The 20,661-nt window shown below is 41.2% G+C and overlaps 1 protein-coding gene across 3 annotated transcripts; it reads left to right on the forward strand.

The window, feature by feature from the left end:
• The first annotated feature begins 210 nt into the window (after positions 1-210).
• Positions 211-20,301, forward strand: LOC109473552 (NEDD4-like E3 ubiquitin-protein ligase WWP1). Of its 3 annotated transcripts, none has more exons than XM_019773439.1 (25): positions 211-384; positions 3,579-3,682; positions 3,850-3,917; positions 4,265-4,415; positions 5,071-5,195; positions 5,977-6,135; positions 7,552-7,689; positions 9,141-9,377; positions 9,985-10,057; positions 10,189-10,284; positions 10,540-10,769; positions 11,089-11,170; positions 11,663-11,707; positions 12,046-12,180; positions 12,799-12,880; positions 13,024-13,095; positions 13,323-13,411; positions 13,927-14,086; positions 14,860-14,993; positions 15,600-15,758; positions 16,386-16,488; positions 16,612-16,716; positions 17,060-17,156; positions 17,305-17,377; positions 17,571-20,301. In XM_019773439.1, the coding sequence occupies exons 3-25, from the start codon at positions 3,872-3,874 to the stop codon at positions 17,668-17,670; spliced, it is 2,691 nt and encodes an 896-aa protein (XP_019628998.1). In that variant the 5' UTR covers positions 211-384; positions 3,579-3,682; positions 3,850-3,871; the 3' UTR covers positions 17,671-20,301. The 3 variants fall into 3 exon arrangements, with proteins under 3 accessions (XP_019628998.1, XP_019628997.1, XP_019628999.1); XM_019773438.1 differs by having other exon boundaries at positions 212-384; positions 3,847-3,917; XM_019773440.1 differs by lacking the exon at positions 11,663-11,707 and having other exon boundaries at positions 212-384; positions 3,847-3,917.
• The last annotated feature ends 360 nt before the right edge of the window (positions 20,302-20,661 follow it).

Consider the following 20,661-nt stretch of genomic DNA (forward strand, 5'->3'; position numbering starts at 1 on the left):
GAAATTACTTCATATCGGTATGACTGATCCCATGATTCATAGCGGCGAGGTCGCCTGGAAGTTTCTGCCAAAAAACAAAACTTTTTTGGAGGCGTAACCCTTTGAACGATATCTAACATGTTCTAATCATTTCATTTTATTATTATTTATCATTTTCTATTCAGTTTTGTTTGTAAAACTGGCGGAATCCGCGGCTGATTGTCGTGCCTGGTGCCAAGCTACCATCTGACGTGACGTCATGACCAACTCTCACGTGACCAGGCCGGGCCCCGATGGTATGGCGGAAATAAACGTCGTCTGAGCTAGACAGGACCAGCAGTTTTTCACAGGATTTTATCCCCTTGGCGACGGTAGGAGCTGAACAAAGAATCGCAATTAACAGAGGTAAGCTTCCTAATGTATAAATGATCACACTTTGGCAGATTATAATTCTATGCGTGTACGATTCTGCCTGTTTTGTGTTCAGACATCTGACCAATTCCTTTCCAAAATGGCCGACGTCCAGACGTAGCCAGTCCCCGCTGCTCCTTTTGGTGGCAGAAAACAGGGACAAAAGACACGGCGAGCCAGATCTAACTCCAAAGAAGACACAGCTGATAGCGTAAATAGAAAGCCATGTTATATAGTAGTGCAAGGCACTTGTCTGATGTCATATCGCCGATGACATAAGCCCAAAACTTCATGTTTCGTGGCGTAGAAGTCAGTGCTGGTGCGTTCCTTCGTGTTTCAACCAAAATTTATGCTGCGAGACAAACGTTATAACCGTGGTAACAACAAACTTCCTCGATACCATGCTGCAGTTGTGGATTGTTTTTGATGTGAAGATTATCAGCCTCAATCTTGGGAAAACACCATTTCCAAATTGAGTTGCTAAATATGGTGTTGTTAACAAAACGAGAGAATGTGGGCCTAGGGTCAGTTCACTCGCCAAGTGTGAAAACTTGGGTTTGAGGAGAACCAGTTTTGGCCAGTTGTTACATAACAAGCTACAGGAACATAATTTGACACATGGCATTGGCCGTTAAACTGCCCAAATGATGTTGGCATAATAACAATTGTAATTTCTTCATATAATCTGTCGCAAAGGCAATAAACAGTTGAAAACAAGCTCACGTTGCGACAAATCACTTGATATTTACTATTATGTGTATATTTGCTCTATAAACTAGATTATATGGATGACATCATCTGAAGACCCTTACCATGATGATACAGAACAATACAATTGTCAATGATTGCACAGTCACCATTATCTCATTGTATATGAAGCACATGTTTTGAATAAACCTTGAAAGGTGTGAAAGCATGAAAACAAACATGATCTGTCACAATTTTAATGCCTATAAATACTAGTATTATCATATGAAAACAGGTGATAATCGTGGCCAAAGTGTTTATGACAATGCACATCTTACAAAGAATGAATGCACTGTTTCTCCCCATTTTTGTTTTTGAGATATCAGTTTTGTTACTCTCTCCTGAATTTCCCACATCCCTTACCCAATTACCATCAGGACAGTACGCAAACATAAAAAATATACACTAAGAATCCAAGCTAGGGATTTTCGTTTTACCCAAACATGGTAAACGTTTTAAAAAACATCAAAATTCAAATTTAACTGGACAGCATGGTTGGTGCATAACACATTAACAGAAGATACTTGATTTGAAAAAAAGAAGATGACCTTTGTCCTCACATGTTGCCAGAAGGGCCTATGCACAGCAATTTACAACAGTGACCTCTTTTTCATTGAGTTGATGATGACAAAGGAGAAGAACAAGTCTTCATGTGTTTCTGTCAGGGCCTGCCACAATCACTGAATTAGGTAACTGTGACTGCCATATTCCCTTTCTTTTTTTGGAGTGGTAGTTCAGACAGCTACTGCAGAAACAGATGTCAGCCACAAAATCAAGTTTTTACAGCCTAGCACTGGTAGCAGACCATTTTGGCATGTTAATAGACGATGAATCATAATAATCACCAAATGGATTATTGTTCTCCTTATTCGCATAATGGAACACTGGCAGGGCTCAAAATTCAATCATCACCCTCATACACAACTGAACCTTTTAAATAAAAGTCTTTTAGTTTTATAAATTATACAGACTTTGCACAAGCATCAGTCATCATGAGAAAAATGTCTTTTAAAAGATGACTGATCTGCTGCTGAGTGATAGATGATTATATGATGATATATATTGAATTCAGGCTTTTATAAGTATTTAAAGATACCAGGATGTGGCTTGTTATGAAATGTTTACTCAAAACAAATTTAGTGCTTCTCATATAGACCTGGCATACCAGGTCTATATGAGAAGCACTAAATTACATTATTTGGAATACATGATTTGTAAAGGCTGCAAACCTTAATCTCCTAGTTCAAAAGACATTTTGACATTGATAACAGTAGTAATATCTACAGTTTAAGCTTGAAGTCAAGATCTCATGTCATCTTATCATAGCTGTATACATGTACATGTATATAACATGATACATTCATAGCATGAATCTAGACTAGTGATTTTCAAATTTACTCTAACATGAAGCCTTTCAACAAATTCCAGACTAAGTCTGAGGTATCTTTGGGTCTGACATCTGCAGCAAATCAAATTAAATCCCACGCACACGTTCCTCATAAAAAGTGCTGATATATGAAATGGTGTACAAGGCAATACATGTACAAGTATGACTCAGACATTTGGCCCTGTATTTATTGATTTTTTTCAGCCTTCAGGCTCACTGCCATTTTGATACCTCATTTTTCGTATGAACTCTGGCATCTTACAGCTCTTTTCCAAGAAGAGGGCTCAAAATACTTCATTGTTGTTATGTCCCAAGGGAGTGAAGTGCAAATGTATTGTCTTGGTGCGTCTTTTTGTGTGTGTCGCGCTCTGTGTTTCCAGTTGTTTGATTAGAAAAATTGCTAAATTATTCAAATGTCCTTATAAAATGTAGCTCTGTAGATGTAATGATATTGATGTTGATTGTTTTTTATGTGGAAACCACAGTTGCTTAACATGGCAAAAGTGGAAGTATTTCAAACCTGTTGTTTGATTACCAAAGCCTGCATTTTTAACAAGAAAAGGCTGTGAATGTGGTTTAGGGGTTTTTGTATTATAACATACAGACTGTTTAGCAGTCGGTATACCTGGCAGTATGATTGCTATTAACATATCTTATAGGTCATCTGGTTTTATGTTGGGATTTGATATGATGATATGCATTAAAAGGTACCTAAAAAGGCTACAAGCAAATTCTATGTAGGTCATATCAGACTATTCAGAGAGAGTGCTAATGTGTCTGCTAGGGGCAGTAACTAACAAACTACAGATCCTGAAATTTGCAATTTGGACAATATTATTTGGCACTGCATGTTATATTTACTTTAAGGTTTAAGCTTAAGGCTGGACTTGAGTATGTTAAAAATACTTTGTTACAGAAACAGTAATGAAATTTGCTGCTCTCTGTTTATGTGCAGCCAAGCATAAGAGGTAGGTTTCTTGTTTCACTGGTTGAGTCTTGTACATGTAAGTTGTACTGGTGTGTAAATTAAAGCTGTTTCCTGGTGTTTCTCCAGTTTTGCAGTACTGTGGCCCTGGCAGCCATCGCCCCCCACAACCTGACTGTCAAACTTGCCTTCAGCCTCACAACCACAGGTGCAGCCACCACAGCATAGCAAAGGTACTACATTTTGTAGCTCAGTTGTAACATACAATGTGTGGTCCCTTTTGGGTGTAACACCTATTCAATTTGTTGGCATTCAGTCAGAAAATTTAATAAACAATATACATCATCATGAAACTTGATCCCACAGTTGTTTAAAATCCATTTTCAAACATTTCCAGTAGGCTCAGTAAACAGACTGAGAAGATGTCGGATGCGCAGAACCCATCTTTTTCCCAGCTCCAGGTGACAAGTGAGTAGTTTCCTGAGTTTTTACTAAAGAAGAAAAGATTTGCCAGCGGTTCTGCTATACATGTACCATGGTATATTCTAGCAGTCTTTTCTATAGTTCGTGGTTTAGGAACGTTAAGCAAGTGATCTTTCAGTTATCTTTTTTTTTCACCAAAGAGGATTGCTGGAAAACAGTCAAAACTTTTGAAACTCTGTATTATTTGCAGGTGTACCGATTAAACCAAGATCTGTAATCCATTATTGTTCTTTCTTTAGTTTGAGCTTCGCCTAAGCAAACCCATCACACTGACTTATTGCCCGAATCACAAATAAGATTTAACAAACTTGTTTGTCATGTTTGTTTGTCAGTCACCTCGGCCAAACTGAAGGATGTTGGTGGTGGCTGGTTTGCCAGCAAGCCTGATCCTTACGTCGAGCTCAGTGTGGATGGACAGCCTCCCAGGAAGACTGAGGTGGTCAAGAAAACTCTCACCCCCACCTGGAATGAACACTTCACTGTGTAAGTCAGGGCTCGAAATTAAGGGTGGTCCAATGGCCACTGACCACTAAAATTTAGGCTAGGACAACTAAAAGACACTTTGGGACATTTTTGTGACAATAGAAAAATAATCAACATCAGAATGTTAACCCTTCTTTGTCTATCAGGCACACATCCCGGCTTTTGGATCCGGAAAAGTCCCCCCCAAATTTCCTGTCTACACTGCAATTATAGTGCGCCTGGGAGTGAACATAAGCAAAATAAAGTTGACGTCATACAATACTTCCCAAAAACAGGTTGGGACAGTTCATCCTAACTTCGGGACAATTGAAATTTATTTTTGGGACAGTGCTGGGACAGTAGGAACAGAAGTTCATTTCGAGGCCTGTAAGCCCTCAGCATTGGAAACATGCAACCATCTGAAGCTCTATTTCACACATTTTGAGAGGCAGCTTTCAAAGGGTTTGTTGGTAATCTTGAGGACGGTTGTTAAAACAGCTATAGAATAATGATATCAAACATTGTTATTACCATATTTATGCAACTTGGGTACATTGGACATCCCTCAATACAGTTACGCTATAGTACTTGTCTTGGAACAGAGCAAGAATAAGTAAAACTATAGCAAGTACAGTACACAGATGACACAGGTGTTTGTTTTATTGTTGCTTCACAGGTTGGTGACTCCTTACAGCAAACTCGAGCTCAGTGTCTTTAACCACTTCAACCTAAAGACAGACGTCTTGATGGGGAGGCTGCACCTTGACCTGTACCCTGTTCTAAGGGAAAACAGTGGGAAACGTAAGTCTTCCAAGTATATTTCAAAAAGCAGGCTTGAATGAAACCTTATCCCTGCTATCAACTTACACTTTCATTAACATGTTAAAGCATGTAGCTCATGGCATAAACTTACCAAATCTCTATAGAAACCCAATTTTACCTTTTGGATAAGCTTATGTCAGCTATCTTTAGCTCAATTTACTTGGATTTTGATTTTGATCATACATTGTAGTTTGCAACACTTGGCAATGGATTTTATACCTGCAATTTCAGTTTTTGTCAATATGCAGATTGCACAGAGCAAATTAGCATTTTTAAAGCATTTCTTAATACATTGCTAATGATTTATATATCATACAACTTATTACAAGTATGTGTACAAGTACGTCGGTGAAGGTTAGACATCCAGGTAATAAAAAACAGTTAGTCAAGCAACTGGATATGATTTTGGAAAGTCAGACATTTCAGGTAGCATCTACTACCTTTTATTAGTGACACTCGAGAAGTTGTGCAGAAATTCTTATCCGAGTTTTACGTCTATTGATTCCCCGATTCGGGGGTATAGACGTGCTTGCACAGGTGCATGTTTGGGCTTGTCATTTTGCCCCTCAGCATGCTGAGGTGCACAACAGCAAGCCTGTGCAAGACTTTTTTTTTTGAAGCAAGGTTTTTACTGACTGGATGCTCTTCCTAACGTCAAACTCTAAATGTAGGTTGTTATTGTTAAGCAAGAACTATTGATTGATGTGCATGTGTATGTAAAATTTTTAAAACCATGAAACAATTGTTTTTTGTCTGACAGTGACTAACCTGGAGTTGAAAAAAGATCTGCAGCTGAACGTGAAGAATGTGCAGGTGCGTGCAGGAGACCTGCAGCTGGTTCTGGACGGTATGAACGTCAACATGGAGCATTATCAGGGCCACTTCCAGCACATGGCTAACGGCACAGCAGCCTCAGCCGGTAAACACTTCCAGCATTTTGTATCAAAACGTTGAGACAAACTGTAGATTTCTCTTCTGCTTGGCTTGATAGCACAAGGGTGACTCGTTGTCGGAATATCCTCTTTGAACACAATCATTTTTTCTTGATAAGCAGACTAGCTGCAAAATTTTGTTAGGTAAACAGTAAGGAGAGGTAAAGATTTTGAATGTTGCCATACCTTATTCCCACCTCTTGTTTCTTGTACCTCCTTCCTATATCCTACAATGCTGTAGCAGCTCCCCTTGCTTCCTTTTTTCCAAAACTTTCTTCTCCGTGCTGCTCTTTTTCCCTTGAGAGCCCATGTGAATCTTTGCTACGTTTCCTGCTTCTCTTTTCCCTGGAAGCTTTGACCTCTTCTCGCTGCTTTTACCAACCCCTTCTTGCTTCTGTATCCCCTTGGCAAGCTGTTCTACACCCTGTCTATACTCCCTCCTTTCTACCTATATCCCAGCCACTCAGCTCTTCACCTTACTGCTTGTGCCCCCTGGACTTGTGTCCATATGCGACACATCTGACAGGTCTGCTCTTTTCTCTGTGTGTGTCTCTCTCTCTATCTCCCTGCTGCTGGTGGGAACGTGTGTTAGCCCCTCCCTCTGCAGCGGGGGATGAGTCTGTAGCCCCCTCCTCCTCCTCCGATTCCACAGAAGATACCCCTAGTTCTAGGGGTCATAGGTTACTTCCATCTAGGCCCATCAGGCCTAGGTCTCTTCTCTCACTCTTTGGTAAGTTTACTGGTCTGAAGGTCCCGCTAGATACAGAGTTGAACTTCGCATAAGTGCTTTCTGCCAAGAACAATGCATCCAAACAACGTGTGCATTTAGTACCCCCTTGCAGTAACTTCCCTACCTGTTTCCAACAGGCCTTTAGAAATGTGTGCTAGAAATGTGAACTATACAGTTTCTTGCCTTAACGTTTGTGTGTATGTCTATGATAATCACTTAGGATAGTCATAATGGCGATGTTTTAGCTTGAATCAATTTCTGTAGACCCCATCATGATGTTGATTGAATTTTGATTTATTGACATTCTTAGCTAGATTGACCTGTTTGTAAAGGAATAAAAAAATGAACTGCTTTTTAGCAGAAGGTTGCCACATCTATCGACATTTATTATCTTCCAGATTTAACAGAGCTATATTGAAAGATTAGCATTCAACTTGTTCATGAATGTGCTAGAAAGTTTTTTACTGTTGATTTAAAGAGCTTGCTTCTAACCAATTTTCTCCTGATGTCTTTATGTATGGTCATGTAGGTTTGATGTTGAATTGATCAATGTGTTCTAAGAGGGGAATGAAAACAGCTGTGCTGTTAGTTATGCTGAGACTTTGCTGAACTTGCAAATGTTTGAAGCAGTACCCTTCACAGTGCTGACGTCTGTGGTTTTTTTTACCTTCAGGCACTCCAGAGCGCAGCAGACAACACGTTAACGGAGAGGTGTCCCGTGGTCAGGGGGACGCCTCCACCCCCACCAGCCAGCAGAATGGCCCGTCCAGCAATATGTCCACCCCCAACACCAGACACACTGAGCAGTCAGGTGGGTCACTTTCCTGTCTACAGGGCTTTTCTTTATTACTCCGTGAAGGAGGTCAGGACCTCCGGACGGAGTGTTGTGATCGGCTGATTTTTCATGTTCGCAGTCAAAACACTGGGTTCTCTTTGTGTAATCGGCACGCAATTTTATATGCCGTCTGCGGGCGTGCCCGTGTTGATGCACGAATGTGTATTTTTGCCGTTGCTGCTTTCGCGGTCAATGTAATATTGCAGACGCACCCCTACAATTACGAGGCGAATTGGAATGGTCCAGAAAAACGCGTTGTTTGGAATAGCAGTGGGGGGGTGGAACTTCATGCAGATACGGGGTGGTTTTGATAAGTGGTTCCAGATGTTTTTGCCCATGCTTAAGAGATGCCAAGTTTTTTGGAAGATGTTCGCAGCCAAAACGCATTCTTCCGTACGTCGCATTTCTGTGTAATTTCGCATGTGGTGTGGCATAATGTCCGGGATGATGCACGTCTTTTTATTTTTACCGTAGCTGTTTTGATATTGAAGTAAATGCATATTTTAGAAACATCCCTACTTTTCCAATCCTGTGGAATAGGCCATAGGTTTAGGCAGTTGTCTGGTAGCAGAGTTACTGTAAGCAGATATCCTGGTTATCTGGCCGGCGGTAGTAACACTCGCGGTGCTTACCGCAACTGTTGCTGGAATTTGCCCTGTTCCAGGCGCGCTTAATTAGGTACAGGCACGGTAAGACGGTGGGGCTGTGTTTGTTACTAGACACGACCATGATAGTCCGGTCTTTATGTGAATGCAATGATTGTGTGTGTGTAATTAAAATGAACTTCGAACTTGAAGCACAGTATCTTTACACGCCCTGGGAGCAGTAATGGATTTAGCTCTTTGTATGTTTTATGCTTGTGACGCGCCCTCATTGTATTAACCGTTGCCTAATTATAATGTCTGCACAGTAGGTCTGGCGTTGACGCTTGGGATCTTGTTGAAATATATAAAACTAACGTTACTTCACGGAGGATTGTCACCTATGGCTTCTTGTTGTTTTTTATTGTTTGTTTATTTCTTGTTTTGCATTCACAAATATAAAATAAAATATAACAATTGAAAAATAAGTAGACATGCATGGGAGGGCCGGAAACCTGGTGGTTTATCTTTGGCCCTCCCCAATACTTCATGATTAAAAGATAAATCTTCTTGTGCACTTGATGAATATCCCTTATTATTAGATTCTTATAATAATATGTGGTGTATGTGAGACCTTGTAGAAATAGATGTAACATAGTAACCTAATAATTCTTTCTCCTACCCTTATACTTTAATTAAAAGAAATAACCTAGTGAATTTGTCCCATTTAGTGTGAATGTGTTCATTGTCATGATTGTATCCTGTCCAGTTATGCTGGTTGATATTGATATAGAACAGTGGTCTTCACTATAATGACACTATGAATATAATCCCTGCCATTTCCAGGTGCGAGATCCCGCGCCTCTCGCCCGGCCCCGTCTCCGCCGTCCGCTGATCTATCGTCACAAGCCAGCTCGCAGGCCCCGCCCCTACCCAGCAGATCGGGGGCCGCAGCAGCCGCTGCAGCAGGAGGGGCCGCAGCAGCCAGCAACTCCCCGCAGTCCAGCAGCAGACAGCAGGGCAAACCGCCAAGTGCCGGCCAGTCCTCACAGCAAAACCCTCATCCTGCAGGCCCTCCTCCAGGTGGGCACAGTGCAACTCAAAAACTACTTAATGTTCCCGGTAGCAAAAGTTCACAGTCTGAGAAAAATGGACATGTTCACGGAACTGTATGTTCACGGTGGCGACAGGTGCACAAAAAAGAAAGTCCAGGAATTATATGTTAACTGTAATGATAAGTTCACGGTACAGAAGTGACAGTGAAAACAGTGAACATAACACTACTAACAGTGAAAAAATAAGGAATTACCGTATGTTTTAGGTGTTTTGTTAATACGCCACAGCCATGTTTACACAAAAACAAAACAAAATGGCGTCCCTGAGATCGTTTGCTCAGTGGAGCCTGTATTTGCATATTAATGAACAATTCATTTGCATATTTGTGACTGGGTAAATACAGCACTAACCTCGCAGTCTTGCGTGCCGTCCAAGCTTCGCTTTGGTGCAAGATTGTGCAATGCGTGAATAGAGTCTGTATCAACCTTCTCCCAGCTGCATAACCAATGGTCACACAGCTTTCATGGCATGCTGGAGGTTGAAACAAATGATGATGCTACCAGATATGTTTAAATTTGAATAACGTATGTATTTGTTCCATGTGTTAAACTCCCCTGGTTTCCCTGATTTCCAGATGCGAGTGACACGTCCAACACCACGCCCCAGAACGGCCCCACACAACCTGGGCAGGAGCCTCTCCCTCCTGGGTCAGTAACTGTAGATACTTCCTCTTGCCAACATTTCTAACCTCATTGACATATAAGTGATACTTGTAAAATGTCATTTACATATAAGAGATATTTATGGCTGTTTGTTTGTTTGTTTGTTTGTTGTTTAGCTGGGAGACGAGGATAGACCCCCATGGCAGAGCGTACTATGTTGACCACACCACCAGAACTACCACTTGGGAGAGGCCGCAGCCCCTGCCACCTGGGTCAGTCACAGTTCATAAACCGTTACCCTCTTCATTCTAACCTACTTTGTAATTAGTTTCTAGTACAGAAGGTTTACCTTAGCAAAGAGATGGTGAGGCATTTTGGGTCACCTAAACATTTGTTCCTACCACCTGTAGCTTAACCTTTTTCCTAGTTCCAAATTCTTACTACGTTACCCACTGTATGGCCAATGCTTTAAACTAGTTTGAGACTATCTAACAAAAAGGCGCTTCCCATTTTCCATGACACTGTAGCTGGGAGCGTCGGGTGGACCCCCGGGGCAGAGTCTACTATGTGGACCACAACACGCGCACCACCACCTGGCAGCGCCCCACGGTGGACACGGTGCGGAACTACGAGCAGTGGCAGCAGTACCGGACGCAGCACCAGTCGGCCGCCATGCAGCAGTACCAGCAGCGCTTTCTCTGGCAGACCAACGCAGTCGCTGCAGACGACCCGCTGGGCCAGCTGCCTCCTGGCTGGGGTAAGCATACACACACACACATTAACACTTGTATTCACACAAACATGTACACACACACACACACACACAAACACATACACACTCCCGTACTCACGGTGTTTGAAATACCCAACTGGATCCTGGAAAAACATTGGTGGCTACAAAATTTAAGGTTTTGGGTTTTGCATTGTGTACCACCTATTGCAGGAAATAGTTTTTGGATTTTAAAAAAAATAATATCCAACCCTATAGGCCAAAAAGGGAAACTGCTTTGTGCAGTGTACGTACAACCCCACACAGTTTAAGTTTGGTTGATATCCCTTCTTTCTTTGTCTACCAGAAAAGAGAGAGCAGAACGGAAGGGTTTACTTTGTCAACCACAACACCAGAACAACTCAGTGGGAGGACCCCAGGACACAGGGGTAGGTGGTTTAGTCTTGGCTGCTGCTATATCAACTCCTTCCCCTCTCCCAAACTGTAAGGCTTTATTCACAGTCAGAACCCAGGGGATTGAGAGATTCAAAATTCTTTCAAGCAACAAATTGTTTTTTGATCAAATACATGGAAAGCAAATTGTCCAGATTGTCATATATTCCTGTCATGGAACGTGTTGATTTCATATCAGAGGACATGAATATGTAGAGCTAGTTTGAGTGAATCATTCAGAAGAGTTAGGAAATTGATGAAAAAAAGTTTTGCTGTGAAGAGAAAAATGGCACATTGAGTGAAACATATTGACTTGCTGGCTGAGTTTGGATCACCTCAAAGATTGTTTTGTACATGGGTTTTTAGCAGTTCCCATCCTTTGTGCATTTAGCTCAGTATGTGTTGTTTCTGAAGAGAAGTGAAATGACATCCACTTGAAGGATTTTGACGTTTTGTATGCGTGTATTGCACGTTTTTGTTTCCTGAAGAAGTGCAGTAAACGATGAGCCCAGGAGTGGTGCAACAGCTGAAGGGTGGGTATGGGGTTTCCTAAGGGGTCTGTTTGGGGTTAACCTTGCTTTAGTGTGTCACCTGATGATAAAGGGTGTGAAGGGGTTTGTCCCAAGGCCACCGCTAAAGACTCTGCATGTGATATTCCCAGTTTGGGGGTTTGTGAAGTCATTGTTAAGCACTGATTATTTAAAGTTTTAAGTTGATTGCTCAAATTTCCTAGGCACTGTGTTGGAAGCCCTTTACTTTGATAATGAGCCGAAGAACCTTACATTGGAGGTAAAAATGTTGTCATAGTTACATCCACTCTAAGGATCTTGACGTTTTGTTTGTGTGTTTTGCACGTTTTTGTTTACTGAAGAAGCGCGGTAAATGAGGAGCCGCTGCCTGAGGGCTGGGAGATGAGATACACGGCGGAGGGAGTCAGGTACTTCGTGGACCACAACACACGGACAACCACATTCCAGGACCCCAGGAGTGGTGCAACAGCCAAAGGGTGCGGATGGGCTTTTGTCAATCACATGCCTGTTATTTCAGTTAGGCCATGTTGATTTGATTATATGGATGACATCCTCTGGGAACCCCAAAACTGATGCAAGTGTGCGAAAGAAAAAGTTTTGCCCCCCCAAAAAAGTTGCTTTCATTATGAAATCTATGGGGTTTGAAGGTTGAACAAATGACACAGAGTATGGTATGGTGAATAATCTAGTCTTCAAATTCATTTCTTTACATTTTTGTATTTTTCCATTGATTTTGGCATTCTACGACATTGGTATTGTTTTCCAATGATTTTTTTCAACTTAGGGTATATATTTGCTCATTTTGCAACTGTTTTGTACGATTTACATGAACAGTATGGTTGAAAACTTTTTTTGGGGGGAAATGGCCGAAATTTCATGCACACACAGATGTCATCCATATAATCAAATCAACATGGCCTTAGCAATCTTAGAATGGAAGCCTGAGGAAGGTAATAGACGGTCACAGAAATGTCGGCTGAACAAATCCTCGTTGTTGTGTAAAAAAGAGTCTCTTTATTCAGTGTCTTACCAACCTGATGAAACTAGTCACGGATGGAAGCCTCTAGTAGATTACCTTTTTCTTCCCCCTTCAGACCCAAAGGAGCATACGGAGTGCCCATCGCCTACGAGAGAAGTTTCAGATGGAAGCTGGGACAGTTCAGGTATCTCTGTCAGGTACGTCAACTAGATGTTTTTGTTGTTGTTATAGTTTTTATCTTTATCAATAGATGGTTTATTTTGCTTACCCCATGAGATTTGATTTATAAAGTGGAGTTCTTCGGTGGTGAACCAACCGTACTTGTCTTATTTTCTTACAGTCCAATGCCCTGCCCAGCCACGTCAAGATAAGCGTATCCAGGCAAACTGTCTTTGAAGATTCCTTCCACCAGGTGAGTTGTAGATTATAGATATTATTGACTAAATCGACATAGCACCTGAATCAGTGTTGTGGCATGTACATGTATGTTTGCCAATTTTCCAACATGCTTTAACAGCAACTGCATGTTTGGGTACTGTAATGTATGAATCTGCTAGCTTGTTGCTTGTAATTTTAGAGGTAGAGTTTTATAAAAAAAAAACAAGTGGATACCTGACTGTAAGACCCTGTGTGTTTCAGATCATGCGGTTACAACCATTCGACCTGCGGAGGAGATTGTACATCATCTTCCGAGGGGAGGAAGGGTTGGACTATGGTGGAATAGCCAGGTTTGCAGAACCTACTAACTTTTACTTGTTAAAGTCTTCTCATCTTCACATGAGTAGCTTGTATCAGTGAGTAGCCTTCGTCTCCTTAGTATCCTGTAAGGTTTTCCTTAAAGAATTTACAACCAGAAAGGTAACATTTGCAAGGCAAAGCATAATGCTTACCTTCGCATATGGTCCGCTCTGTTAATTCTTACTCAAATACATTCTTATACATATGGTCAGACAGGAGTATAAATCCCTCCTACTATAAAATTGTAACATTATGTAACCCAACACCAGTTACCATGGTGAGAGATGTCAACAAATCAGGTCATTGGCCAGGTCAGAGGGCAGTCTTTGGAACGGAAGAAGAAGAGGAGGAAACGTAGCAAAAACAATATGTTTCCCTTCGGTGAACATAATAAACTTGCAACTTTGGAAAGAAACTGTAGACTAGGTATTAACATTTAGAGAAAAAACATATTTTGAGCCGTGATGAGGTAATTCTTATATTTCTGATGATTTTTTTTTTTTAGGGAGTGGTTCTTCATGCTGTCCCATGAGGTGTTGAACCCCATGTACTGCCTGTTTGAGTACGCCAGCAAGAACAACTACAGTCTGCAGATCAACCCGGCCTCGTCAGTCAACCCCGACCACCTCATGTACTTCAGGTTCATCGGCAGGTTTATAGCCATGGTAAGTCTTCTTATTTTTGTGGGTGGGAGAAGGAAAGCCCTTGTTATTTATGCCTCAAATGATTAACAAGACTGGCAATGAAAACATACATGACGTCGATGGTGGTTGCTGTTAGGGTTATTGTTTGCATGGCACTGCCAGGATTTCATGATTTTGAGGAAGCCTTGTACCCTACCCTCCCCCGAATGTTTAGTGAACGAGCCCCAGGTTCACAGAAAGTACATGTAGGGCATCAGCAGACAGCTTCTCCCAAGGGTTTCCAGGAATGTGAGCATGTCAACAGAGCTGGGAGACATTCCTGTGGACATTCCATGCAACTGCAAACTGCACACAATACTGTACCATTAGGCTCCTCCCTGAGACGTTGCCAAAAGTCATACTGCAGACAACTTTTCATTAAGGGTCATGATGGAGGCATTTTATGTTCTCCGTAATTTGTTTATTTCAGTTTTTACTCAATACTCAAGTCAGCCTGCTGGCTGCTTTTCATTGAGCGAAGTGGTCAGGGTCAAACAAAATATATGAAACTTTATTGCAAATTCATGCCCGAGGGCTAATTGCAAGAAAATGATAAAGTAATAAACAGTAAAAATGACTAAATATTGCTACTAATGCTATTTTTGACATAGTTTTTGTCCCAGTGAAAACAAGATAAGAACATATGGGTTAGATGATTGGTGTATGTTGCAGGTGGTTATTACAAGCCTTGTGTGGCCTACTGTGGCTCTGGAAAGTAATGTTTGTGGTCTGAGACAGTCTGTGTGTGTCCACAGGCGTTGTACCATGGGAAGTTCATCGACAACGGCTTCACGCTGCCCTTCTACAAGCAGATGTTGAGCAAGAAGCTGACAATGAAGGACCTGGAGTCTGTCGACCCTGAGTTCTATAACTCCCTGCAGTTCATCAAGTAAGTGGCTCATGCAGTCCAAAAGGAATTCTTTCTATGCGTCTTTCCACTTATGTGTGATCAGTGAAATCGGGTGCACGCTCATGCTATTTTCATTGTAAGTCTATGTTACTGCAAACTTTTGGCTGTTAAGTGATGGTGGGATTCGTGTTGTGGACTGCAACTGTGGGGACTTTTGTGAAGTCATTCTTAAAGTTGTCAGAATAGGGGAGGGGTTATGTGCTTCCATTGCTTACCTAGGGCCACCCAACTCTTCTCAGAAGATGCCATTGTGATGCTTGAAGTTATAAACATTGAACCTCACTGCAGGATAATTTGTAGCAATGTATGGCAACTTGCATGGAAGTTGTTTAGAGTTAAAACTTTAGATCCAACACAACTTTAGATCTCTCACCAGTGACCTAGAGCTTTTGACCAGTCACACTCTGGTCTTCTTCAGTAGACTGACTCAGGGAGGCTTGTCATGTGGCTTCTTTGAAGTGTGACGTCAACACTGGATCAAAAGTATCTGGTAGACAATGTCAGTCCCCGTTGCGGTTCAGTGAAGGGTATGGAAGTTGAGAACTATTTCTGATCACTAACAACTCTATCCTGTTTGTCCCTCAGGGAAAATGACATTGATGAGCTGGACATGGAGCTGTACTTCTGTGCCGACTTTGAGGTGCTGGGCAAGGTGACCACCGTGGATCTGAAGGAGGACGGGTCAAACATTCGTGTCACGGAGGAGAACAAGGATGAGTACATCCTGCTCATGGTCAACTGGAGGTAAGGGCACACCAATTTAATTTGTTGATTTTTTTCATAAAGAATATGGAGCGACAGGGTGAAAAAAAAAACAAGTCTAGGCAATTATAGCACCAAATGCTTCATTAGGAGCCATGAAGTCAACACAAAGGGCAGGGTTAATTTAAAATTTTAATCAAACCACTGCATTGATAGATGAAAAAACTGTAGGAACTAGAAAGAAAAGAACTTTCCTCAACTGTTGGGTGCAAATCCGAAAAAAATGAAGAGGCAAATCTGAGAGCCAACAAATTAAATTAGTGTGGCCTAAACATCTATACTTCATTTCGGAAAACAGATTTAGCACATTTTGGAAAACAGATTTAGCACACAGAAGTAGCCCTTTGGCTACCAGTTCTTTAGTGGTTGCAGGTTTAGGCAGAAGAGCAGAGACAGGTTAAGTGACATGCTGCCATGTTGATTAGAGTTGCTACCTTGGAATCTAAAGGTCCTGACTCGTTACCCCTTGCACTTTCCATTATTGTGAAAATTTCCTCACTCGATTCAGGTCAACGTAGGTTCGTGACGTAGAAAGTCACAAGATGAAACAGTTGCTTTTTTTAAAAGTGGTGGAAGGTGGATTACATGTGAGGACCATTTTATTCTCAGGTTCCAGCGTGGTGTGGAGGAGCAGACCAAGGCCTTCCTGGACGGCTTCAACGACGTCGTCCCACTGCAGTGGCTGCAGTACTTCGACGAGAGGGAGCTGGAGGTAGGGGGCGCTCATGTACATTCATGCAATCTAAAAAAGGTTTATGGCAAACATTTCATAACAGTTTATGGCTGGGATAGATTACACAAAAACTTGATATCCTCCTTTCTCCTGTTCCCCCAGTTGATGCTGTGTGGCATGCAGGAGTTTGACATTAACGACTGGCAGAGGAACACCATCTACAGACACTACGCACGCAACAGCAAGCAGGTCCAGTGGTTCTGGCAGGTGGGTGGTTCTCTTCACCATGGTGATGGTTGTCATGGTGATGGTTGTCATGGTGACAGTTGTCATGGTGATGGTTGTCATGGTGACAGTCCATCGTCTTGACAGACAGAATAGGCTTGTCTAATAATTGTATAGAAAGGTTGAAATGAGAAAACCCTGGCAAGCACCATCATTGACCAAGCAGACTGGAGGGAGAGTTCTGTACCAGGCAAGCCTGACATGATGATGATGAAATGAGGTCAAATCACACCAGAAAGATGCTTTTGCTGAGATGAGAGATACACTTGATCATGTACATCTATTCTCAGACTGTAGCTTACAGTTCATTACCTCTCCCTTTCAGTATGTGAAGGAACTGGACAACGAGAAGCGGGCCCGACTGTTACAGTTTGTGACAGGCACATGCAGGCTACCTGTGGGAGGATTCGCCGAGCTAATGGGTATGTTGACCTTCCAGTATATTAAATATGCCAATGGCCTAGCTTCAACATTGCTGCATTGCCAAAACTTACCTGTAATTACTGGACAGGACACACTTATGATAGAAATGATGAATCATTACAAATGGATGTAACGTATCTCTTGCAGGGAGCAATGGTCCCCAGAGGTTTTGTATAGAGAAGGTGGGAAAGGAAACCTGGCTTCCACGCAGCCACACATGGTGAGCAGAGCCTATACTATAATATATGATTTCCTTGCCTGTAGTTCTAACTTATTTGCCACTTAAAGAAAGACTAAAACATGAAGTGACTAAAACAGACTAAAACATAGAGGTAGCAAGGGAACTTGTGCCATAGAAAGTGGCCAAAAAACAACGTAACGTAAATAACAAACCATCCTTTTATTTTGCGTAGTTTTAACCGGCTGGACTTGCCGCCGTACAAGAGCTACGAGCAGCTGGTGGAGAAACTGAATTACGCCATCGAAGAGACAGAAGGCTTCGGACAGGAATAAGGACAGGCCAGGAGAACCTGCTGTGTTACTGTGGTTAACCATAGCTGGGCCACCTGAGCCAGTCTTTGGTTACCTTACATGGCCCACCATGTGGCCCACCCCTAAACCCTTTTTACCTGCTAGATCAATCCAGAATCAAGCATGATTTCTGAAAACGCACCAAATTTTCAGAATATTGTGTATCTTGAAATAGACAGACTGACGATACCAAATCATAGAAAATAGCCATTTGTTCCCAAGGAGTAAAATGAGTATTTTCTTTCCTTATTTTTTTCGGGGTGGGGAAGGCTTTTAGATGTAAATGTAGCTGCAAAATGCCATCTTATCAATGTGTTAGAAGTATGTGATAAACACCCTTGGTTTCCAATCAACAGAGCTTATGTTAAATTAAGAAGTATGTGCAAAACTAGTACCTGTTGAATCATGTTAATTTCCTGCATAGCAGGTATAAGTAGAAAATGACAGTTCATTCAAAAACCATAGGAATGGACAATTGATTACTGAAAGGGTAGGTTTGATCCTTTGTTCAGCTTAAATTAGGCTTATGCGTCATAAGGTAGTACATGTAGCAAACCCATACAGAGTTTTTCAAGACAAATCTGATCTTGAGTTTGGAACTATCATGCCATTTGACCCTGGTCACTTTAAACCCGGTAAGCCACTTAACAAATTTCAATGGCTCCATGCTTTAAAGCCCTGTATGTAAATTTTTTTCAGTAGATGACCTACAGTCAAATTTATGGCTATGTAATGAGTGTGCTCCCTGTGTATCTTTGGCATCATTATTCTAAGTTTGTCATAGGTATATTTGATTTTATGAATTTGTTAAATTCTTCAAATTTCCAGTGTCTCTCCAGATTTGAAGTGACCAGTGTTATTGACCTTCTCTCTGCTGAAATTGCCTTTTGGCACCAAATTTGTATTGGTTACAGGATTAGGCTGGAAGAGAAGGTTAAAAAGTGCACAAGGCATTGAGGCATAGAGAAGAGGGCATAGCATAGCAATCCTGTATTTTATCAGCACCCGTTTTTGTACGATGTGTAAAAAGTTGGTGGCAGATAATCAGCCACAAGAAGCCATGAGCAGACTGGTATGTACATAAATCAAATTTTTTCTCCTCCTGCTTGGTGAATGTTGTATGAAAGATAAAAAGATTTTTTTCTCGATTCCACTTGATGATGCTTTTCTGGGAAGTGCTGAGAATTGTGACGTTGATGAGGAATTTTGTTTTTGTCGTGGAAGGAAGTCAAATCAGTTTCTCTGGACAGGCATGTTCCAAAGTGTGGTGGGGTCCATGAAAATGCACATAACAAGCCAGATACATAGTGTAAATGTACTGCTGGCCAGTGCCCATTGTGGACACCACATGGTCAGGCCATTACCAGTCCATTGGTAAACCAATAACCAGAGTGTAAAGAGCTTGATTTAGACTATATTGAGCAAAAGCAATTCTTTGCTAATACCCAATTTAAAAAAAAAGTAGCAACTTCTTTTCATTACAAAACTGTATTGAGGTTACAGTAAGACTGTCAATGTCTCATTTTTCCATACACACCAATTGCCTTCTTATGCATATAGCAAAATCTCTGCCTGTATGAAATCTTGGAGGATTTTATTGTTTCAGCTTTAATTTGAGTGCGTAATGTAAGGCTCTAAGATTGTGAGAAGAGCCTTTGGCTGATTTGCAATCTGCTTTGTATAAATACATGTAAATTTAATGTCACCCAAGCTGACTAGAGCCTGGCAACTGTGAAGGGGAAGGAAAAATTTAAGTTAGCAATTTTCCAAGTGGATGATTTTACTAACATTATAGTTAAACAAAGAAATCCTTATGTAATGTAAATACTATACTGTTATATTAGTCTGGGAGGGGAATACCTGTGATTTTGTTGTTTGTGTACGACCGCTGCTACTATTTTTATCAGGTGTGTATTTATACAGATATCGCCCTTCCCTCCTGGTCAGATATCACCCATGTATGGTGATATATGTACCACAGGAATACTGTATTTTCAATGCACAATTGTACATGCCAAGCTTCACTAGATTTCTGTCCAATCCTAGCATTGTCGGCTCTCTTGCACACCAATATGTGTTCACAGGGTCCACATCAAACTGCTGCAGACATTCTCTGATGATGGGAAAAGTCGTTCCAACCGAAACATGTTTGCAGTAATGGCAATTAAAGATGCCATTTAATTGTCTCATCCTTTGTCATGTAGTTTCCTGTAGATTCAGGCAGTGAAGACTGTCAACACCCTGTTTCTTTAGACCCTGTACTCTACACGTTGGTTTCTGCAAGACAGTTGCCCATCCTGGATGGAGTTTCTTTGATAGGTATTCTGTTGCAGCCAACCAAGCCACTCAAAACACCCATAGCAACCATTGGCTGCATTCAAACAAGAGTGCTTCTTCTCATAAATGTGACTTATTTTAAACGTAATCAATTACAAGTTACAAGGACTTGGTTGGAATGCCAGCATGCCTATCTGAAATGTACATGTAAGTTTTGTCTCCAATCTTTGCTGTCCCAGCATGGACCTTCAACACACTCCTGTACAGGTCTGTCTTCCTCTTGTCATTCTCAAACGACAGTCTCTTTTCCAATAAAGTGCTGATTTTATTATGAAACAGTTTGTGTTTCTTTATTAGTCATTACAGTAATGTGCGTGGTCTTTTCAGTGCTTCAATCAAACATGGCATTTACCAAACCTAAATAAAAATGTAGGTATATCGATCTAATATGTACATGTTCCTGCAACAACTTTTGTGTACTGAGACAAAGATTCAGATCTATGTACACACGTATATATTGTATTCTTTTTATTTACAAAATAATTTTCAGTTTGAAAGAATGCTCATTTTAAAAATTGTTGCTAAAAGAGTGCTTTATACCAAAATCACTCTAGCTCTGTTTTGAATACCCCATACAAAATATAGAAGATTGGATACTAGTACATATAGAAAGGGTTAAAATATTCACTATAGTAG

Source organism: Branchiostoma belcheri, unplaced genomic scaffold (assembly GCF_001625305.1).
Source record: "Branchiostoma belcheri isolate BF01 breed outbred unplaced genomic scaffold, Haploidv18h27 scaffold3, whole genome shotgun sequence".
In the NCBI taxonomy this organism is placed as follows: Eukaryota; Metazoa; Chordata; class Leptocardii; order Amphioxiformes; family Branchiostomatidae; genus Branchiostoma; species Branchiostoma belcheri.